General features: G+C 41.3%; 1 protein-coding gene across 3 annotated transcripts in view; it reads right to left on the minus strand.

Annotated features, from left to right (window-relative positions):
• The window catches only part of RGL1 (ral guanine nucleotide dissociation stimulator like 1), a 271,255-nt gene that overhangs the window by 89,449 nt on the left and 157,078 nt on the right, over window positions 1-24,728 (minus strand). For all 3 annotated transcript variants that reach the window (XM_024732469.1, XM_024732467.1, XM_024732468.1), the window contains one exon: window positions 297-505. In XM_024732469.1, the coding sequence (XP_024588237.1) occupies window positions 297-505 (209 nt within the window). The remainder of the gene's footprint in view (window positions 1-296; window positions 506-24,728) is intronic.

Genomic DNA, 24,728 nt, shown 5'->3' on the forward strand with positions numbered 1-24,728 from the left:
GGCACGAACCCATGTCCTCTGCATCGGCAGGCGGACTCTCAACCACTGCGCCACCAGGGAAGCCCCTCCTAACTCTTTTATAGATGTTTTTGTGAGATATTTTTACAGAAATGGACCGTGAAGAAGCTCCTGAATAATCTCCATGCCCTTTGTTCCAAAGGTCCTTCCTTCCAGGTAACCCTTCCTCACGCGTCTCTCTCTCAGCATACCAAGTGCAGGCGATTCAGAACCTCATGCCTTCACTCTGCAAACAGCCTGACCTTTCTGTCGCCTCTCACACCCCTTCAGATTCTTACCTGTCCAGCAGCAGCTCCAGCACTTCTTTAGTGGAGGCAAAGCCTCTGTACGTTGACAGGAAGATGCTGATGTAGGTAAAGTCATTGTCCCCAAAAGCTGTCAGCAGGTTCTCCACGAGCTTCTCCAACGTGCCAGCTTTTATGGTCCTGATCTTACACGTCTCATACTGACTGACTGTATGCCCCGGAGGCAGCTGGTCGCCTTCAACCTGTACAATAAATTCATGATTTTGATCAGGAGGAATGACTCCCTAAGGTAAAACTGAAAACATTGAAGTAGTGGAAGCATGTTTTCCCTTACTCTTAATTTCCCTACAGGAAAGTCAGGTAAGGCAATCCTCTCACCTGTGAGTGTAGTAGAGCGGGATGGGCGAGCGGGGGCGCGTAGGGGTGGTATGTGCATTCCCTTCCTCTCTAGAAGTAGAGGTATTACTTCATAGAGGTTACATGTGCTTCTACTTACTTCCCTATCAAGAACTAGGTTGCTGGCATATTCTGTCGAGAATGCTTTCTATGACCCCCAGGATCAAGTTTAGCAAGTCTTTATCAATCACTCCCTTTGTATTGTTCCACGGTAAGTTTTCAAACTCATTCTCGAAGACAGCTCCTACAATGGTGTGCCGGAACTGATCGTGCTGGCTTTGGAGAGCTGATTGTTAAATTTTTAGATTTGTGTGAGCCAGATGACATCATGCTGATAGCTGGAAAAGATCAGCCATGGGAGGAATATGTTCTCCACAGACATCTAGGGAGATCTGACCGCAATCTGATGTTCTTTAGTTCATGGGAGGCGATAGACTTTCTGATTCAGTATCACTGGCTGAGAAGTGTCTGTACGGAGCAGACCTCGGCTAATCGCTGACGAGTAATGGAAAGGGTAGGTGGGTGCGTGACCCCTGCCTCCTGGAGACTTGCAATGTACAAGAGAAGACGTTTCCTTCTGAAAAGTAGCTATCACATGAGAATGAAACTGTGAATAGTATTGGTAGGTATAACTGCACCTTGGAGACATAAACCATAATACTAAAGAACTGATTAGTGATAGTATCTGTAAATCTTCAAAACTGAGCATGAGGGAAGTGAAATAAACTGAAGAAAAATACAGGTGTGCCTTACATTCTACAATAAACCGGTGCCTAACAAATTATACAGCGACATGATTTTCAAGGTTTAACCTGTCCTTCATAGGCATAGGGGAAGATGCCCTACAGAGAGGAACTTTTTCTAAGCAAATAATCATTCTAAGTGATGCAAACAATCACCAGGCGATGTCTCTGAATTTGAAGTGTGAATTGTTTTATATCAGATTTTCCTAAATTGAAATCATCAGACGTGTGAAAATTAAAGAAAAGGGGCAAAAAAGAGAGAACCGAACCTCTAAACGATGATATTGTGCTTATTATGTCACATGTCTGCTATTTCTTCGCCTGGCCTGTCAAAAGTTAAACCGCTGGAAGGAAATCAGCAGGCAAGATTGCCTTCTGTAAGACCAAAGCCAAGGCCATCACTTTTAGGAGGGGCTTAGCATAGCTTAATGTCATCACAGCTAACTGCTAGTAGGAGTTAATATTAAGGCTCCAGCATATGCGGTGGATGACTTGATTTCTTTATTTAATTTTTGAAAGATACTTTTACTTTACCAAGGAAAGGGTTCTGGTTCAGTCAAAATACCAAATGTTTCTTTAGGCCTCTTAGGCCTGTTGACTCAGATCATGGCCTTACAATCATTCTTTATCACACTGTATGTAGTTTTAGCATAGGCCTAATAGTATCCATCTGTCTTCCAGGAGCTTCAGTTAACTTTAACTAGAAACAACAAATGAAGAATATATATGGTTTCAAAGTCCAATTATGTTTTTAATTACTTGGTACAGTGTTGTCCTAAGCGTGTGCTGTAAAACAAACACTAGTTCCAAAACAAAAGGTCCTGCAGTCAAGTTTGGAAACTATAGAGTTAAACAAAGTCCAATATACTTCTTTGCTGGAGAATTTCTTCAAGTTTTTAACATGTTAACATGGTATGAAACTCCAAAAGAGGGATATGGTATATGACATTTTCTAATGGGTTTCCCTTTAGTCTCAGAGCATCTTGCGGAACATCAGAATGAACATACTCTGGAAAATGTTAGCTTAGTAAGTCACTGTGACGCATTTCAAACTTAATTCACATATGCCACTTTTTACTTAAAAAAAGAAAAATCAAGACACTGTAAAATAAAATGTTAATTTTTATCTTCGAACATCTATGTTCCAAACTTATGGTTACCAAGTGGGAAAGAGGGGGATGGGATGACTGGGAGATTGGGACTGACATACATACACTACCATGTACAAAACAGATAACTAATGAGAACCTACTATATAGCACAGGGAACTCTACTCAGTGCTCTGTGGTGACCTAAATGGGAAGGAAATCTAAAAACAGGTGTATATATGTATACGTATGACTGATTCGCTTTGCTGTACAGCAAGAAACTAACACAACCTTGTAAAGCAACTACACTCCAATAAAAATTAATGTAAAAAAAAATCTATGTTCCTTTGATCTCTTTCTTACTACCCAAATTTAGGGATATTTTGTGTTTTTTACTTTGTCACCTCAAAAGATCTGGCCAACATAATGATCAGTCTGATAATATTAAAAAGTAGTAGTTAAAAAATATACCTCAATTTCAAATGTTAACAACAACAAAAGGAATGGCTTCTCAGTTTCTACAGATATTCAAGCTCTAATCCTAAATCAAGTTTCCTTACCCTGTGACAATGTCAGGGTTCCCTCACCAATTTTATAATTTGATGATTCTTATTTTACTCACAATGCAAATTCCACTTTAAATCTTTTCTTATTAGAAGTAATAACTATTTAAAAGAACTGATTTTTCCCTAAGCAGTGATGTCGCCAAAAAATTCAAACACAGAGAAAAATGCTTGTCAAAGACCCTGATGAAGTGGGTCCCTTTTCCTGCCAGAAAGCAGATTTGGCAGGAAGCCAAGTTTCTCCCTTGGGAATGGAATCATGTTACTCATTAATCCAGTCGCCTCCCTTCACTCCTCCTTTTACTCTGAAAAAAAAAAAATCTCAGTATGCATGCTTGATCCCCGTAAGTCCCTTTAATGGTTTCTGTTCCTCAGTGTTTTTATCTGTACATTAGGAAGAACCATGATTGAGCTCACAGAATGGCTAATAGAATATTCTGCAATACTTAGATTTTAAAAATCATTCTCTCATTGCAACAGGTGAGCATCAATGGTAATATCATAAAATGAAGTACAGGAATTGCTCTGATGCCTAAAGTCATTCTCACAAAAATCAACAACGCAATTTAAGACGGCAGAGCACTTGCTTACTCTTATTTTCTGCACATTTGCTAAGTACCCTAATATCTCTTTGCTATGGCAGGGGGAAGGCCAGATTTTCAAAGATGAGTTTTAATTTACCAACATTCAGATAAAGTACATTTTTATGAAATAAAAATTCTGTAATTATCTGCTTGTTACTGGAATTGAAATAAAATTATACAAAAGTGAAACACACAAAAATACACCACGCCTATGGTTAGAATGGAGAAGCTAAAATTGTAGTTTCATTTTTGCAGCAAAATATTCAATAGCTACATGACCCTTAAGAGACTTTAGGGTCTGTTTTTGTTTGTAATATCTCAATACCTTTAAATTCTAGTTTAAAAGAATAGTTGGGAGAGGCGGCGGGGAGAGCCTTGGCAGACAAGTGTTTAAAACCCCAGACTTAGAGAGCAAGACATGGAGAGCTGAGCATGCCCTCTGGGTTAGCACGCTAACAGGAAACAGCTCAATCTGGATTTAATCAGAGACCATCGCTTTACTGACAAGATCATGATACTGAGGCCACAAGAATGTTTCATAATTGTTTTTTTGGCCAATCCTTCTGCCATTAGAATTCAGCTTTTCCTAAGAGAACATGCCTGACTCCTATGGGGTAAATATCTAAAACCCTGCCCAACTGTCCTAGCCATGGAATTTCCATAATTACCAATTCTGACATAAGGGGAACAAGAGAAAGAGAATGAGAGAGATGAAATGTGCCATGTTTCAACCGTGTTTCCAGTCATTGAGAAATATACTCTTTCGCATTCTAAAATGTAAACTGTTCACAACTTGGGTGTTTCTAATTTTAAAAAAATTGTCTTCAATCAATATAATCCTTTAGTCATCTGATACTTTAACAGGGAACGTGTTAAGTAAACAACCTCATTAGACTGGAGACAGTATGAAGTCCTTCTCCAAGCCATGCTTAATCTTCAGTACATCAGTTCTCAGGCAGCCTGGCTTGAGCAGAAACGTAAATAGTGAGCACTCTTCCAGTCATACATAACTCTCTAAGAAAATCTAAATCCCAGAGCCAAGGTTTTACAGAACTTTAAGAATAGCACATTGCTCTCTGTACGCTCGTCCCAGAACACCAAGGGTCCATTTTCTAACATCTATTCAAATGCTCTGTAACCACCACCCAGAAACAATAAGAAACCACCACAGTATAGGAAATGCTGTGAGATGACTCACAAACTCTGATCATTTGTCCATATTGCCCAAATACATACAGATTAAGTGTCCTTGCCATGCAAAGAAAAAATATGTGTATGTAATGGCACAAAGCAGAACGTTATGGAGAGGCCAATGCATCTGAGTATAGAGATCTATTTACACGTGGGACGTTCAGAGATGTAAAGCATAGTCTATACGAAACTTAAGGCATGTGATGTCAAGCTCAGTGTGAGCTTCTGCATCGTGTGAACTTCTACTCTGGGTGTCAACTAACTTCCTTTGCTAGGTTAGGGTTGCTAGGATGCCCAGCTAAATTTTAATTTCAGAAAAATAATAAATGAGTAATTTGGGAGCGTAAGTATGTCTCATGCAGTATCTAGGACCTACTCATACTGAAAAATGATTTGTTGTTTATCTGAATTTCCGAATGAACCTGGCATCCTGTGTTTTTATTTCCTAAGTCTGGCAATTCGCTGCTAAGTGCATACAAAGGGTGCGGAACGGATCTCTCATTTATTCATCTACTTATTCAGACACACATTAACCAAACGGTACTATGTGCCAGGCACTGTGCGAGACAGTAGAGATACAAAGGTAAATAGCGTGCAGTTCAGACACCAGGATGTTCAGTCTGAAGGAGGAAACAGACACAAAGAAACCATTATAATGCAATATGAGTAAGATGGTGGACAGATACGCAGATACCATGGAAGAACCAGGAGCGACTCTACATAGAGGCAGCATCTGAAAGTGACTGGAAAGATAAGGATACCACCCACATGAAAGAAAACTGAGAAAGAGAAGCCAGATTCTTGTGAGGCAGAAGCACTGAATTCCACTTCAGTCATGTAAAACTTGGGAATTCCCTGGCGGTCCAGTGGTTAGGACCCTGCACTTCCACTGCAGGGGGCACTGGTTTGAACCCAGGTCGGGGAACTAAGATCCCACATGTCGCACAGCATGGCCAAAAAAAGGGGGAAAAAAAGAAAAGTAAAATGTGAAGTATCTTTGGGATTTTCCAATGGTACCGTCCAACAGGCAGTCAGAATCCAAGAGCTGGGGGATAGGTCTAAGATGGAAATATATAGAAGTCACATCAATTAAAACAGCTTCACCCTCCAGGCAGAGTGAACAGAAGAAAAGACTAGAGGGCAGAGGATGGCATCTAGAAGAATACCCAAATTAAGAGGGTTCCAAGAGCAAAGATGTCAAGCACCAGAAGAAGCACCTGCACATATGGCCAGTTTACACTCACCTGATCCGTGGTAGCACTTCTGGACAGAGAATCCAGGAGCAATCTTCACTGCCAGATTCATACAGATGCCAACATATGCACCTTCCACCTAATTACACAAACATATCGAGGTCTAGCCAGCAGCGTGCTGGAGTCAGCCCATCCCGCTTGCAAGAGCTGATTGTAGACATTCCTCAATCCTATGTTCCATGACATCATGTTGGTATTGTGAATCTGGCCATGGTGGAAATATCTACACCGTGGAAATTGGCAAACTGGCTAGAAATCGGGGCTTTGGGTCTGGAGAGTTGATTTACCAGCACACCACTGCCTAGAAGTCCCCCCTCAGATTATGCCAATGGCAAATTCAGAACATTTTTCTCTTTCTGTGTCCACTCCAGTTAAGGCATGTGTGTTGTCACCATGACCTTTGACCTCACAGAAGATAGAAAATTATGCCTCTGAACTAAGAAAAAAGGAGAAGAGGTAGAGGAGCATATGCCTGACAAAGTAACGTGCTCTGAAAAACATTACAAGATCCCCAAGAGCTGACTTTGCTTGAAGCCACACACGTTAGAATGTGGTCAGATTTCTACGATGAGGACGCTTCATCCTCAGGAAAATGCTAAGAGGGCTGTGATAACAAACAAGGGCCAGTGTTTTGTCAGACAGAAATCCCAGTCCCTTCCGCCATCCTGTCTCAGCAGAGTTTCCTAGATCATCCCAAAGAGTCCAGGAACTCTCCGAGGGGAAACAGGAAGTTGTGTTTTCCATCTCCTAAAACATGGTCATCCTCCCGGCTGTGAATCTGTTCTGCCCGGTGTTAACCCATAACAGACTGGATCTTCTCTCACACAAACCCCTACTGCTGGCATTCTGGTCCTCCTCCTTTAAGGATTTAAGGAGTCTCTAAGGAGGCAGATTCAAAAATTAAGCGGATTTAAGGGAGTTTGCTGACTCTGTTTTTCAAATAAAATAATTTCACTTTTACATGCTACTCTGCTGCTTGAGACTCAGAACGCTAATGATTAAGATGATTAAACGGCTTCCCTTTCCACCTCTGAGGCCAATTTACTACGGTACCTAGGGCAATGACTTAAAGTTTCAATGTCTCGGTCATTGGCTTTGCAAAATGAAGAAATCACATGCTATTTTGAGAAGTTCAAGGATTTACAAATATGGGGGGAGGGAGGTTTGAACTAAAACAGTCACCGCTGCACGTGCCAAATTACATCACAAACTGTCACACAGGGTTTTTAGCGTCCAGAGTGAACTTGCAAAATTCACAGCTCCCTCCTGTCCCACACATTCAGACCTCAAATGCCCAAGGTCTTCCTATGCTGAGGTCATAGGTTAACAGGCGCCTTGGCTTTCTGGAACTCATTCTGTTTTTGTGCAACCGAGCCAACCTCTGTCTGAAAAGGTCAGCAGGGAGTAGTGAGCTTCTGTGGGACCTAATATTCTCTGTGAATGAAGCCTGCTTTGAATGGAAAGGCTTCCTCACAGCCCAGCAACTTTCCCAGCCCTCCATAAATCCCACCGACAGTTCCACGGGGCTTCATCTCCTGTTGAGATGTAAAGTGTTCCTTCACCAGGCTTTGCGGGAGCAGAGGGTGGCAGCTGCCTGATGTTTCCTAACTGAATCAGCTTGATTCTTCTTCTGCACACCACATTAAGGAATCTCTTATCCTCCCCACTTTCCTATGGGATAAATTCAGTTTTAAGCAAAGTAAACATTCAGTTCCCACTATTATTATCACCTATTACGATACAAGCGTAAAAATCAAGCCCCATTATCAAAATGCCAGCAAAATCATTATTCCCCTGGGTTTCAGAATTTGAGGAATGACTATCCAGCTTGCTCCTTTTCTGCTCCAAAAATGAATCTTTCAAGCCTATGTGAGCTTACGAATTCAAATGTACAGTTGCACTTTACAGTTCCCACAAAGCTCTGGGACACAGAGTCCCTGGCAAGCACTTTACCCTCAGCGCTGCATTTGGCACAGGTAGTATTCCGAGATCATGCACGGGCTTGTAGAACTGGCTACCTACAGAGTGACAAGGTATCTTTCAAGCATCCTATCAGGTGATCCAATCTAGGGCAAAGTATGAAGACCGATTTAGTTTATCTTGAGTACCTCTCTCTGAAAGATACACCGAACGTAACTGACTTTTTTAAAAATAGGTTTTCCTATTCATAAGCTGCAAATTAATTCTAAGAAAATCATCCGTATGCCCTGAATAAAAAGGAAGAGAGGGTTAACAGATATTTATTGAGCCTTTATGGGTTAGCTGCTCAATCCTTATAACAATCCTTGGGTATAGGAATTATTCTTACTTGACTTGAGGACACTGAGGTTTGGAGAAGTGAGCTGTCGCACCCAGTTAGCCAGCCAATTAGCATAACTGACAGAGTCAGGATATAAAACTAGCCCTGTCTTTCTATTACAGCATGTTGCATTAAAATGCAAAGTGAGGGGCTTCCCTGGTGGCACAGTGGTTGAGAGTCCGCCTGCCGATGCAGGGGACACGGGTTTGTGCCCCGGTCCGGGAAGATCCCACATGCCGCAGAGCGGCTGGGCCCGTGAGCCATTGCCACTGAGCCTGTGCGTCTGGAGCCTGTGCTCCGCAATGGGAGAGGCCACAACAGTGAGAGGCCCGCGTACCACGAAAAAAAATAAAAACACGCAAAGTGACACAGTGTTGGGTATTCGGTCTCCTTATTTGTACACCTAAGACTAGAATCTCCATACTTCATAGGACTGTTGTAAGAAAGAGATAAAATTAGATAATAGATCTGAAAGCATGTTGAACGGTTACAAGAACTATTCAGGATTCTACAGGTAAAAGAAAATATTGTATGTCATACTAAAATCCTTCTCTTTTCACTTTCTTTCCCCTACCCCAATTACTTTCACCAAAATTAGGTCTTATGACAGCAAATATTCTCTGGCATTATCCCTCTTACTTCCTGACATTGACTGAGATCTTTAACACCTAAAGATTTTAAAAAAAAATACTGTTTTTGTGTTAAACACCCTCTTTGGAGGAAAATGAAACTTCCCCTTCATTATTGTGGTTTCTTAAATGGGTAAATTAAGTCCAAGAAAGATGAATGACTTCGCTCAAGGGCTCCAAAAGATGCCAGGAGAACAAGGTCAGTAAGATGCATGAGAAGTTACTGGATAACACAGTGTAGGATCCCTGGGGGTTGCAGGGGGACTCATTAATAATCTAATTTCCAGATTATTAATTAGTTTTCCTACCTGCTAGTTTTATAAATCTCTCTAGTCATGAGACAATTGCCTTATATTTTTAGAAAGAAAGGAAAATGAAAGCAAAATGACAATATGATTGGTTATGTGATATAGCCAGACAAAGTGGCGCTGACACTTAATAAAAATAGATAGAGGAGAGGGCAGAGGATAGAGAGAATTGATACCTGGCAAAAACACAGATCCAATTTCCCCAAGCAAACAGAAACTTTTGAAAAGAGAACCATTTTGTCCACTAGACTTTAATGTGTCAAAAATATATGTAAAAAAGTAGGCATGTCAGTTGTAAAGAAAATATTTATCTTCCTAATAACATGCTCATCATTCCCATGGCTCATGACCCACTCTTGATGTCAGTTAGTAAAAAGAGTATTAAAAGAGCTCCCATTATGCAAAGAATCCAAATGAGGGGCTAAGGGAATCTACAAAAGAAATGAAAGACTATACTCTAAAAAAACAGTAGAGGTTATATGAATGTGAATTTTTTCATTTAATGGGATGGAAGGAACAATGTGTAGAGCTTAACATCAGTGAATATTTAATAAATTAAATAAATGCCAGGTAAATAAGCAGCGGCCTTACAGAGAGAATTTCAGCACTGATGGGGATAAAGGTCTCTTGCAACCCTGAACTTCAACTTCCATGCCTTCATAAGGAAGGCATGGAACTAGATTCTTTTTCTAGTTCCAGGTCAATTAATCTTCAAATACTTGTTAGTGCCCTCTGTTTGTCTCAGCAGTGAGCTAGAATAACTCTTTCTAATTTAATTGCTTTTGTTATTTCCTAAATACACTTGAGAGGATCCATTCATTCAACATCTATTTGTTGAGTTCCTACTCATGTGACTGCTGAAAGCCAAGGTAACAACAGAGAACCCAACAAGATGTTGACTTGCACAGAAAAGTCCCCTTCCTCTACAACTAAAGGAGAAGAAAGCAGATGGATGAGCCGTCATGACTGGATCTGGGCTTGGTCTTATGAAGCCCATTCTCTAGAGTCAGAGTCTTCAAATTACCCAGTCCTGAGAGATTAAAGCTACTCTGCAAGGAATACCACAGAGAGATATGGCTGATTTTACCATGACACGCAAATAGATAGAAGCTATGACTATAAAGAGAGCGACTCTTTCTAATCAATGCTACATAACTGTAAATAGTAATTGGAGATGGAACCACTGGCCAAATTAAATATATACAGTCCTCAGCCATAGCTTCTCTGTGACACCTCCAGCCATGCTCTGGTAACAGACCAATGGACTGCGTCATTCATTTGTATAGATCGAATCAGTTTCATTGTTAACCAAAGGCACTACTCAACTTCATAAAGACCGTGTGTTCAGAAAAGCTTCTAAAGTTTTAGTTATAGTAGTTTGAGTTTCTGAATATAAGATATTTTAAGATCTTTTTGGTACAAGATGTCACTAAAAACAATGTACATTTTGGAATTTGTCTGTTTCCTTGAACACACTAAGCAGTTTTCAAGAGGATCACTTGAGATGCTGGGTAAAATCAGATTCCTGAGTCCATATTCCAGAGATTCTGATCAGTAGACCTAAAATAAAGCCAAGGGATCTGCATTTTAGCCAGCATCCCAGATAATTTTAAATGCAGAAGATCTACTGATTACCCTTTGAGAAATACTGTGTTTGACAATGCAAAAACCAAAGATGAGTAAGGTTTACTGATGGGATAAAGGAGTTGATTAACCAATATAAAGCTTAGACAAAGTCGTGTGGCCTCTCTTAGTCTTAGTTTTCTCATTTGTAAAGTGGGAACAGTTTTACCTTTACCTTCCTTTACTCACCTTGATGTTGCATGGATGATTCCCAAAAAATGTGGGATAAGCTCTGAACCGCTTGAGATAAAAGAACTACATAGTAAACTAAGGTATTATTGACACTTATTCAACGGCCTGAGATGCTTTCAAGCAAACCAAGTGATCTTTCTTATGTGTTTATCTTATGAAATTCAATGGGTTTTCCCACAAGAAGGGAAGGTATTACATGGGCCTACAGAGTTTACTTCTGCCCTCATTACTCCTCCACCTGGTTGTCGATCCCATGGAAATGCTTCCTGCAGAACTGGCACCGTGGATTCCCGCCTGGAACTGTCTGCCCCTTGTGCTTACAAACATCACCTTCTCAACAACAACAATCAGTAATTCTAAGCGCTTTCTATGTGTCCCATAATAACCTTAGAGAGCAGATAAATTTCTTATCCCCATTTTACAGATATTTTACAGAAAAGTGAGGCCCAGAGAGGCTAAGTGACTTGTCCCAGGGCACACAGCTAAAAGTGGCCAAAGCCAGGATTCAAGTCCAAGTGGTATGGACCCACAGTCACACTTAACCAGAATTCTATTTCATCTCCTTCAAGGGTCTCCTGTGACACTACAGGTGGGTCACTAGTTCTTGGTCCTTCACTTACCATCAGTATGGAAACATTCCCAACCTCAAGCCTCTTTCCTTCTTAGTCTATACTCTCTTTCTGGCCATTCCATACATACTACGCACTGCCCCCGCCCCCCGTTTCACCTAACACAAATATTATACTAACTCCCTAATCTTTAACTCCAGTTCTTACTTTCCTTCTAAATTCTAGACATGAATTTCCAATTACTACACAATCACCTGGACAATCCATAAGGAACTCTAACTCAACGTGTACAAAAAAAAACTCATTTTATTCCTCTAAAATCTCACCCCTTCTCTAGCTTCTGACTTCGTTAATGATCCAAGTCATAAACCTACAAATCATCTTTATTCCCGACTTATCTCCCCCTCACCTCCAAAATCCAACCTGTCCCATTCCCTAAATATCCCTCCATTCTAGTCTTCTCCCCCATCTTCACTGTCTTACCCTAATTTAGACCTCATTTCTTAACTGGGTATGTATAACAAGCACTTAAATTGTTTCACTTGCCTCTAGTCTTGCTAAAATCATCTTTCTAAAGCACAAATCCTAGTTTCAGAATAAAGTCCAAGTACCTGCCAAAGCTAAACATGCCTATCCTATGACTCAGCAATTCCATTCCTAAAAGATACGAGTATTATGCCCACCGAAAGACAGGGACAGAAACATTTATAGCAGCCTCATTTATAATAGCCAAACACACTTTCCATAGTATGTTGTAAGCATGTTTACTGACAGGCATCCTCTGCTAGACCATAAAATTGTTAAAGGCAAAGTCTAGTCATGTGAGTATTTATAGCTCCAGAAATTAGCCTATAACCACATCAATAAGTACTTCAAGAATATTAAATATGTTTTTAAGACAAAAATGAGTTTTTCATCTAACAAATCTAATGATACTATGCTCCCTAAGTAACATTTTTCTTGATTCTTCTAGATTCAGTCAAATAAAAAAATATGTACATACACACAAGAAAAGTCTGTCCATACGCAATAAAAGTATACAATGCTCGCTCATCACCTCTGAGTTGGACTGCTAAGGTAAATACCCTTTCAAATTCTTTTTACGGCATCCCTAGTAATCTTTTAAAGACACAAATCAGATCATGTCACTCCCCTGCTTAAAGCCTCTCGCTGGCTTCCCATGACACTTGGAATAATAGGCAGACTCTATCATGGTCCACAGGCCCTTCCTGCCTACCTCCCTGACTCCACCACCAAAATCATCTCCCTCCCTCCCTAAGCCCCAGCCATATCAGTCTTCTTTCGCTTCTTCAAACACAGCAAGCTCATTCACACCTAAGGATTTTTTTGTGTTTGTTCCTTCTGCCTAACACGCTGCTCAGCCTGATTTTCTCCTCGTGGGTCCTTCCCCTCATTCACTGCTTTTGATCAAGTGGTATCTCCTCAGATACACCACCTGGACCATCCCTCCGGTGTCCCACTAGCCATCTTCCCCGGCCAGGCCAGATCATGTCATCTAGGTTAACTGCCTTATAGCCCTGACTTGTTTGCATGTTTGCTGTCTGTAAATTCTGCAACAGCAGAGCTCTTATCTATCTTGTTCACTACTATATCCCTGGGGTATAGAATAATGTCTAACACACAACAAGTGCTCAGTAAATGTTTGTTGTAGTGAGCGAAAAACAAATTAATGTTGTAATTAAATGGCAAATCATTTAACAATCTCAACGAAAGGCTGATTATACTCCATAGATCCATTGAAGAATGCCAAACTCTCCTCGGAACTAAAAAATCTTAGGTAAACAAAGTTAACTGTTTCTATCTCTTCACAGCAGTTGAGAACTACAGTGAATTCTCAAAATGACTATTTGGAGCTTTTTTTGAGTCTCCATTAATTCCACACTTGGTTATCATGATTATAAAAATTACTGAAGGGCTTCCCTGGTGGCGCAGTGGTTGAGAGTCCGCCTGCCGATGCAGGGGACGCGGGGTCGTGCCCCGGTCCGGGAAGATCCCACATGCCGCCGAGCGGCTGGGCCCGTGAGCCATGGCCACTGAGCCTGCGCGTCCGGAGCCTGTGCTCCGCAACGGGAGAGGCCACAACACGGAGGGGCCCGCGTACAGCAAAAAAAAAAAAAAATTACTGAAGTCATGGGGGTGTTTTTCTCCAGAATTCATCAAGATCGAGTCCCTGAATCGAACTACACATCTCAAGGATCTCTCATTCTCTGAGGCTGACACTGTCTTCACTGTTCTGTCAGATGTAAATGCCACTGAACCAATTTCTTGCTTTGAAAACAAAGAGTGGGAATATGCTCTTGTTTTGACTTCCTGCAGCTCCAACTAGGAGCATCTGAGGAAATGAATACACAAGCTAATCAACCAGCTACATAATGTAAGTGTAAATACACTACAAGTTTACTTATGAGGTGTTGGACTACCAAGAAGCTTCCAATACTTTCTGCATGAAAGACATGGTATAAAGTAAGTAAGGAGTTTATTTGAAGCCTTTTACCGTCCCCTTTCTTCTGTGCCAGGTTCTAAGCCTTGAACACTAAGAACGCTGTTTGAGGTCCCTGAATTTATAGTAAGTTTGTATTACTGAAACAAATAAGTGCTCTAACGTCGCATTATAGAATGCTAAGTAAGGGTGCTTTCCACCTTAAAACAAGGCTAACTTGCTATCCCAGGCATTAAACCCTCTTCAGTGGAGGTCTAGAGGACTGCAGCTTTACCACAAATCCTACGTTCATTCATTCATTTATTCCGAAATATTTAGTGAGCTTTTACTATGCTTAAGTTGCTATATTATAAGACACTGCAGATACAGAAGTGAACACAGACATGGTCTCTATCTGCATGAAGCCAACATTCAAGCAGAGAAGACAAACACTAAACAGATAATTTAACAATTAACTATCTAATGCCAAGAGAGATCACAGCTCTCCATAAAAAGGTGCTAAAAGAAAATAAGGTAAAGGGATCAGACTGTGTCCTGGTGATCAGGGAAAGTTTCACCGAGGAAACAGAGATCAGAATAATCAGCAGGTGTTCACCAGGCAAAGGTTGAGAGAGAGAACATTTCAGGTGAAGGCACTGCATGCAAATGCCCTGAAGGAGGAAAGAAACCTGGCATCCTGGAGGATAAAGAGAAGCTGACGTGGCCAAAGGAGAGGGAGCCAGGGTAGGTAGGGTGGCAGGAGACAAGCTTAGCCAGGAGAAGAACGGAAAGCCACTAAAAGATTTTAAGCAGGGAGGTATACCATGATCAAATATAACATGGATCTACAAGAAGAATGAACTGCAGGAAATAAGAAAGGATTCAATTAAAAGACTACTAAAGAATGCAAAGGTTTCTCAAAATGTGGAATGTGATCCACTTGCATCAGAATCACCTGAGATACTTGTCAAAAGCAGATTCATGGAGCCAACCTCCAACCTACAAAATGCAGGTCCCTGTAACTGGGAAATCAGCAGTTAGTCCTAGATTATTATAATAAACTTTAATGACTAAGAAGCACAGTAATAATGCCAGAGGAATTCCAATGATCGTCAAATGAAATAAGCCAGGATTGAAGTAAAATCCTCTGCTTTTACTTGGGCGTGAGTTCCCTCTTCTAAAATTTTGGTGGTACCACTCTCCTCTCCAGCTCCCTTTCTCCCTTACCTATAGCAAGGGACCGATTTTATTCTTTCTCCATAGTCATCAACTGATATTAGTTTTATTCAGAGCAGAAGCATACACTTACTTTGACTTGTTCCTGACAGGAGCAGATCAGAGTAAATGAACGCATAAGTTAATCAGTGTTACTATACAAGTCCATTTCCGACTAGAAAAGCTCAGGTTGGGAATAATGTTATCTTGCGTTTGTGTGGCCCTAATATTCAAAGCTCTTGTATATACACAATCTCATTTGATTCTCACAATAATCCCAATTTATAGACGAGGACACTGAAGGCTCAAGGGGCTAAGTAACTGACCCAGTCACATTCCTAGAAATTGACAGAGGCCAGAGGCCAGCCCGGACCCTTCAGACTCCAAAGCCACGTTCAAGGAGCAGTGCCACGTGGCTCCAGCAGGTCGGACCCCCAGGTGCTCATGGAAGGTCCCCCGTGTACTGCCCTCTGCCCCTCATGCCACACACGTCAAATAGTGAGAGCCGACTGACTCCACGTCAGGTTCTGTGAATGAATCACCAACTCTCAGGTCCTATACTCAACAGCAAGTCAAAATTCCCTCTATGGGGTACTGGGAGGGAAAAGACGCCACTGTAGACAAATTACGACATAGCTGTTCCAAGTCGCCAAAACTACTTGAACATAAATATTTAGATTTCGTACTAACACGACAGAGGTCACGGGGCTCTGGGAAATTATAACTGCCTTAATCAAACAAAACATAAACTTCTCTTGTCAAACAGGTGTAATGGTCATGTTGCCAGTAGTAATTGTATGTTTGGATTTTCAAAAATGCATTCTCCTCTCCCATTTAAAAGAAAAAAAAAAAATGCTGCAACATTTCCCTTTCCAGGAATGTGATTTAACTTAATAGCTAAGCTAATAATCACTAGCTGCTTATTTGGTGCAAACAAAGAAAGCACTGTCTCTGCAAGTGGGCACAATGGTTCTGAATGTGAGATGGATTTAAGTATCTGGTTGTGAGCGACCATTACGTTATGTAACAAACGGAGCTGCATGAATACCTATTACATAACTCCATACTGCCTGGGCACTCTAATTAAAGTGGGGGGACTCTCCCATCACATGAAAAAGCTCTCCTGAGTCACTTCTATAACTTGTAAGGTTAAAAAACTTAAATTATACTGAGCCAGGGAAATTGTGTACACAGCTGTTGTGTCCAAAGTAAACCATGAAAGAGGGGAATAAGAAAAGAAATGTTTCTGTAGGGACTAGAAGGTAACTGTCCTGGAAGAGGTAGAAGGGAGCCAGGCTGGAACTGAACTGAAAAGCTATGCTCTGTAGCTCTAACTGGGGAGAAATGTAGCATTTTCCAAATATACTTATGTAATCTGATGGACACCTAGCACTTAGTTGGAAGCACATATAGTCGTCCCTCGGTAGGTATCCGCGGGTGATTGGTTCCAGGACCCTTGAGAATGACAAAGTCCACAGATGCTCAAGTCCCTTACATAAGATGGTGCAGTACCGTCACACAACCCACACACATCCCCATATACTTTAAATCATCTCTAGATTACATATAATAGTTAATACAACGTAAATACTATTTAAATAGCTGTAATAACAATGTAAATGCTATGTAGATAGTTGCCGAAGTGGCAAATTCAAGTTTTGCTTTTGGGAACTTTCTGAAGTTGTTTTTCCCGAGCATTTTCTAGCCACAGTTGCATCTGCAGGTGGGGAACCCGTGGATACAGAGGGCCAACTGTATTGATTCATTTTGTCAAAAAGGCACGAGAGGCGCAAGATGTCATATAAGAAAGCAGTAGTCGGTGTGGAGGCAAAACCAGTGAAGGTTTCTAATTTATTCATCTGTAAGTTTAGCCCCCACATACGTCTCTGTAGCTCCAGCATCTAACGAATTCCACACCTTCTGAGACTGGGAAGGAAGGAGGCAGTACCTTTAACATTTCCTTCCAGTAGCCCTGGAAGGAAGCTGTTCAGGGTGCAAACGAGGCCAAGGAAAAAATCAAAGTTTTAACAAACCAGTACAATTTAAATCACGTAACAGTGATCCTTCATGGGGAAATTTAATGTTCAACCTCGAAAGAGCTGTTTTCTCAGTGAGGAACCTTTTAAACAGCAACATTCTAAAAGTTTTATTAATTCGATGGAAATGTCTCTGTTCTTCTGCCTTCAGAAGTAGAATATCCTGAGCGTGATTGAAACCTTCATTCAGAGCTCCATGAGCCATCAGCGCTACAAGGGATTGTACCTGTGTCCCCCAGAGACAATGACGGAGAGCAGTGCTTAGTCCAAAGCGAAATGATCCCATACGGTTCAATGCCTGCTATCTAATCATCATCACTTTCTCACATTCATTTATTCAGCAAATAAATATTCCTTGCGTCTTCTGTCTGCGAGGTACTGTTCTAGACTCTGGGGAAGAAAGGACCAAAACCCACGTCCTCTTGGAACTCACCTTCTAATGCAGGAGAGAGGCAATCAATCTGTCTGTCAATTACAAAACAAAAACAGTACCTTACACAGTGGTTAAGTGGCAAGGAGGGTGAAGCTGAAATGGAGGTCGGTGAGTTCCAGGCTGGGGGAGGGCTGCAATTTAAGTGAGTGGCTAAGAGTAGGCCTCACTGAGACAGTGACATATGAACGCAGCCTTCCACTGGATGGTCCATGTCTGTTATTATGAGCATGTCTACCTCTAAAAGCCCCACTCTCTTCAAATTTGCCATATCCATTATGACTATACATAAATAACCAACTTTGTTATGTATTAGGAATTAACGTGGTATATATTAAGAGTGATGGCCTTTCCTACGGGGTGAGAACTATTTGGGCTACTCAGAGAATTTTTTCAATAACTTTCAGTTTTTAAGTATGCTCTGGAAAGCTGAAATAACCCAAACTGAGAGAGTGTTACCCTGCTGTTTTCTAGAGTACGTAAGCCTCTGACTCTGGCGCCGCCATCCCCTGCGCTAATGAACTAGCCTGCTTCTCCCCCTTACCGCTCCAGCTACACTTCTCCTGACTCCTAGACCAGCTGCTCTCTGCCTTCTTGCCTCCTGAATATGACATCACCCAAGGCCCTCACCCGTGTTCTATTTTCCGTATCGTCCATTCTTACTGCTTCACTCGTCGCTGAGTGAGCGATACCCAAATGTATTCCTCTAATCCCAAACCTCTTCTAACTGGAAAACTTCTCCAGCGTGCTATGTCTAAAATTAAAATGGTCATGGCACCCCCTTCCCATCCGCACCACAAAGAAGCTCTTCTTCCCGAAATCCCATTTCTGCCAATGGTATCTCTATCCTCTCAGCTCAACTGCACCAAAAATCTTAGACTCATCTTTGACTCCGCACTGCGGTCACCAGGGAAACAGCTGCTGATGCTTTCTTCTAGGTTTTTATCTGCTCTGCTGATAGGAGGGAATGAAAACAATAATTTGAAGACGCAGTTGTGATCACTAACAAAGAGTTACTGCTGCAGGATTTACAGGAACCTTGGGAGAAAGTGACTATGTTCTCCTACAGGTGTCAGAATCCCAAACATTAGGAAAACACTGTTTTTTAGGGATAAGTTGGGAGATTGGGATTAACATATTCACACACTACTATACATAAAATAGATAACTAATAAGGACCTACTGTATAGCACAGGGAACTCTACTCTACTCTGTAACGACCCACATGGGAAAAGAATCTAAAAAAGAGTGGATATACGTGTATGTATAACTGCTTCACTTTGCTGTACAGCAGAAAGTAACACAACACTGTAAATCAACTATACTCCAATAAAAAAATTTTAAAAATAAAAAATAAAATTAGCATAAACCTTCTATTACAGGGAAGAGGATTCAGGAAAGGTAGGACAAATATTCCAAGTACAAAATAAAAGTTTTAAGAAATCAAGGAGGTTGTACAGGTTTCCCAAATTATTTTTTAAATTTATTTATTTTTGGCTGTGTTGGGTCTTCGTTGCTGCGTGCAGGTTTTCTCTAGTTGCGGTGAGCGGGGGCTACTCTTTGTTGCGGTGCACGGGCTTCTCATTGCAGAGGCTTGTCTTGTTGCAGAGCACAGGCTCTAAGCACGAGGGCTTCAGTAGCTGTGGCACACGGGCTCAGTAGTTGTGGCTCGCGGGCTCTAGAGCACAGGCTCAGTAGTTGTGGTGCATGGGCTTAGCTGCTCCGCGGCATCTGGGATCTTCCTGGACCGGGGCTCGAACCTGTGTCCCCTGCATTGGCAGGCAGATTCTTAACCTCTGTGCCTCCAGGGAAGCCCTCCCAAGTTATTAGAGACAGAAAGAAGGCCCCATAATTAAGGCTATATACTTAGGGTCTAAAAGCATGGTAACATGGAAGTTAACAGTCATAACGAACTGAGTCTTATGAATATGTGAAGGTCAAGTTAAAGAGCTCTCTTCAGCTATATTAGGAGCAAAATGAGGAAAGGAGCTGCTCATTGCTGATACGTGGGGTAATGTTAACTGATAAGAGAGAAAAGAGAACTACTTCACTCCCCGTAAGCTTCTATCTTCACTATCAAGGAAAATGATCTTCAAACTGGAAAAAGGGCAGGACCAGCATGATGAAGAGGAAACTAGAGCCCAAGATAGAGAAGGCAATATTAAGAAAGCTCTTAGCCCTTTAAGTGACTTCATGTCTCTGGAGCCAGAGAAAATAGCCTGAAGGGCACTGAAAGAACCAGAAGATGTGATCATAATATTGATGAATGGAATCTTCACAGAAGCAGAGAATCATACAAGTGACTGAAGCCTGGCAACAAGAAAACAGCGATTTTCAGACAGGAATTTAAGGTGGACTAGAAACAATGGACTGATTTGCCTACAAACCGCTTTCGCCAATATCCCAGATGGTTTGTAAGCAATGAACACTTGGAGCTCACATGAAATCACTGAGAAAAACAAATCAGATCAAGCTAACTTTCCATCCTATTCTGACCCTAGACAAGAAAAAAGGAGTACTACAGACATGACAGATGTCTCACACATTCAAAAAAACCATTCCACCAACTCTCTCCTTAGATCTTTTTTTTTTAACATCTTTATTGGAGTATAATTGCTTTACAATGGTGTGTTAGTTTCTGCTTTATAACAAAGTGAATCAGCTAGACATATACATATATCCCCATATCCCCTCCCTCTTGCATCTCCTTCCCACCCTCCCTATCCCACCATTCTAGGTGGTCACAAAGCACCGAGCTGATCTCCCTGTGCTATGCGGCTGCTTCCCACTAGCTATCAGTTTTACATTTGGTAGTGTATATATGTCCATGCCACTCTCTCACTTTGTCCCAGCTCACCCTTCCCCCTCCATGTGTCCTCAAGTCCATTCTCTAGTAGGTCTGTGTCTTTTTTCCTGTCCTGCCCCTAGGTTCCTCATGACCTTTTTTTTTTTTTTTTTTTAGATTCCATATATATGTGTTAGCATACGGTATTTGTTTTTCTCTTTCTGACTTACTTCACTCTGTATGATAGACTCTAGGTCCATCCACCTCACTACAAATAACTCAATTCCGTTTCTTTTTATGGCTGAGTAATATTCCATTGTATATATGTGCCACATCTTCTTTATCTTTATGGATCTGATAGAGCCCTAGGGGTTCAATGGTTGTAGAGTTGTATTCCAGTCAAATACAGTAAGTCCCCTACATATGAACCTTTAAGTTGCGAGCTTTCAAAGATGTGAACATCCAATCATGTAAGTTAGTTCACATGGCTGGTGTACATTGTCACTTGTGTGCATCCTCTACAAGTGGTTGTACTTTTGTGTACTTTACTGTACATTACTGTATAGAGTACAGTAGCACAGTACCTTTATTTCAAGCCCAGGAGGTCTGGAAGCAAGGATAAAAGCAGCAGTACATAGCCAATTGTGTTAGTTGGGTACCCAGGCTAACTTTGTTGGACTCATGAACAAATTGGGCTACGAATGCGCTCTCCGAACTGAACTCATTCGTATGTAGGGGACTCACTGTAGTCAGGGAACGCTGAATGGTAAAGCAATGTCAACTAGTGAGTACGGCTAGGAGCAGGGAATGTCTCTAGTAATATAACAAAGAGTTTTGTCTTTGGCCATGTTGATTAAATCATTTTAACAAATGAAGCAGACAATTATATAGAACCTTATTAAACTGAATTGAAAGTTATATCTGGTACGTTGACTTACGGAATCAAAATTTTAGAAGACTTGTTTTAAAACCAGGAATATTGGGCTTCCCTGGTGGCGCAGTGGTTGAGAGTCCGCCTGCCGATGCAGGGGACGCAGGTTCATGCCCCGGTCCAGGATGATCCCACATGCCGCAGAGCGGCTGGGCCCGTGAGCCATGGCCGCTGGGCCTGCGCGTCCGGAGCCTGTGCTCCGCAACGGGAGAGACCACAACAGTGAGAGGCCCGCGTACCGCAAAAAAAAAAACCAAAAACAACAACAAAAACCAGGAATATTAGCTAAGACTAATAAAATTAGATTTAATAAAAATAAATATTTTCTACAACTAGACCTTTTTAAAATCAGCTCTCCAAGTACAGGCTAAATGAGACTTAGTTTCATAAAAATTAATATTACAAAAATTAAAAAGACCCAGGAATCTTAGGTAAACATGAGTCATGAGTGTAGTACATGTGTAAAGAGACCTAATTTAAGTTCCACACATGAACACTAATATTAAAAAGAATATAAAATTGCCAATATTCAACCATTTTTAACTTACTAATATGGCAATCTCATACGGTTCAACCTAATACGATTACATGTGAATCACAAGAGAAGTACAAAGTGCTACAGAACTCAGAAAAGGATAATTTACCACCATTTGGGAAACCGAAGTGGCTTTGTGAAAGAAATGGCATGTGAGCTGGAATTTGGGTGATGGCTGGGATTTGCACAGGAGATTAGGGGGAAGGGGGACATTTCAGACAGCGGCAACAGTTGGGGAAAAAGACCCTGGGACAGGAAAGTAGCGTAGTTAGGTTAAAGTGTGGAATATGTAAAAGTGAGACACAGGAAATAACACTAGAGAGGGAGAGACTGGAACTGAACTTTGGAGGCCCTCAAATCCACTGTAATAAAAGTGCTCAAAAATTCTATGAGCTGCCTACAGAGACCAAGAACAGTACTGGGCACATAGCAGGAGTCAAATTTGAATGAATAAGTGAATCAATGAAAGAAAGAGTGAATTATTTGTGATGGGTACAGAACAAGAAGAGGTCAACATAAACACAGCTCCTGCTTGCCAATCCACTACATCACCGACATCATAGTACTTTCCATCTACAAGGGATCTTGGAGATCATTTCGTCTAACTCCCTCAAAGATCCTGGGTAACTACCAACAGGACTGGAAATACTCAAGCAAAAGAGGCGAAAGGCTGCCTGGCCCTCTGCCAGTTCCTAGGGTAATCTGATTCACCACAGCAAAATCTCCAAAGAAGATTTCAGTTCAATAACTCCTAAATATTGTGTTTTGGACTCTTTACTGAAAATGAATGCCATCTAAGTCTACAAGTTTCGGAAACAAATGTTTGGTGGCTTTTGTGGGCAATTGTTTTTAAAACATCAAGCATGTCTAAGGTATAATTTTAAAGAATCTGGCTCCAGGAGAAAAAGCTGAAGCATTCGTCACATGTTTTACATTTCTTACTCTTGCCTGCCAGATTTTTTTTTTTTAATTAAGAAAGGAAAAATGGGTCAGCCCAAAAGAATTTTTACAACTGTCAGAATAAATACAAGGCCCAAGCAACCCCATAAACTTCATTTTTGGAGGCTTATCTCCGCCTCTCTCTGTGGCTTTAAGTGTCCTTTATTTAGAACCCAGCCAAAGACACAGCCCTGGTGACTCCCCCTACATCTTGCATACTGTAAGGACATGTTTTCTTTCTGTCAAGAGGGAAGAGGACTGGTGTGAGCCTAGATGACAGTACAGCCTCTTCTGATTTCAACAGGACACGGTGGGTGGAGGATCTAAGGGTCAAAGAGAACCCTTGTCCAACCCAGCTTGACTCCAAGGTCCTTAAGAAACCACTCTCCTTCTTAGAAAGAATCACCACCCATGAGGCAGTTTTGAAGGCATCTTCAAGAAGCAACTCATCAGATAAAAGAAAGTCTCTCCTGGGCTTAAGGAACACTCTAGTGCTGAGCACACGTGTCCAGACTTCGGTCGCCAAAACTATAACCATCCTTAGTCCGCCCTTCACTCTGGGAGTCCCCTGAGGAGCTACTGCTTTTAGGATGAGCACCAACGCTCAGGTTTCCTTTCTTGCAGGGTCCGGTTTGGTTGAATTGTTCCAGAAGAGCTTCTACCAACCAGACCTAACATTTCTATGGTGTTGCCGGTAGCAACCTGGCCTCTTACAAAGCAGACCAGGCCTCCTGGTGATGCATTGATTAAGCTGGACCACACTAGAAGAGTGAGTTTCAAACTTCTTAACCATGATTCACAGTAAAGAGAAAAGATGCCTTTTACACATGACTCAGTACCTACTTGCACATATTTAAAACAAGTTTCACAACAATGTTATTCTAATATTTTTTATCTCATTCTGTTCCAATTTTTAAATATTGATTTTTTAACCCACTAAATTGATTTCAGAGCCCACTCTTAAGCTATACCCTGCATTTTGAAAGGCAAGGCCCTAGACAACACTGTCCAATAGAAAGACAGTGCCAGCCACAGTACGATATTTTAAAGTAGTAGCCACATTAAAAAAAAAAAGTAAATAGAAACAGGTGAAACTCATTTTGACAATGTATTTTATTTAACCTGTTATATCAAAATATTATCATTTCAACATGTGACCGCTATAGAAAATGACTGAGCTATTTTACAGTATTTTAGCATACGAAGTCTTCGAAATCTGGCGTGGACTTTGCACGCACAGAACGTTTCAATTCAGACTAGCCACATTTCAGGTGCTCCATAGGTACATGAGGCTAGTAGCTACCATACTGAACAGTGCAGCCCTCAGAGCTCTGGTCCCACATCCCCCAGAGCAGCAGGACCCACGAAGGTGCCCGACAGCAGAAGGGAGGGGAGCCATCCACCCCTGCTGAACTGCGCTGCGTATTTGCTCACACGTCCTCATCTCACACCGCACTCTCAGGCTCCTAGTGAAAGCTCACAGCCTGGATAAAGGATAGGAGATTTCACAAGGAAGAAGAACAGAAATGAGGCTTGTTAACTAATAACAAGCAGTATCGCTCTGAAACTCCTCCAAGTCCAAATGCATTCTTTTGTCTGTGACATCAGAAATATAACAAATGCACATAAGATTCAAACCAGAGAGTAACTTTTAGAGAATTTGTTCTGAAAAATATATCTTACTGATTAAAAAAACTGAATAAATAGCACGATTGC

The sequence above is a fragment of the Neophocaena asiaeorientalis genome, unplaced genomic scaffold, assembly GCF_003031525.2.
Source record: "Neophocaena asiaeorientalis asiaeorientalis breed wild unplaced genomic scaffold, Neophocaena_asiaeorientalis_V1.1 scaffold119, whole genome shotgun sequence".
Lineage (NCBI taxonomy): Eukaryota > Metazoa > Chordata > Mammalia > Artiodactyla > Phocoenidae > Neophocaena > Neophocaena asiaeorientalis.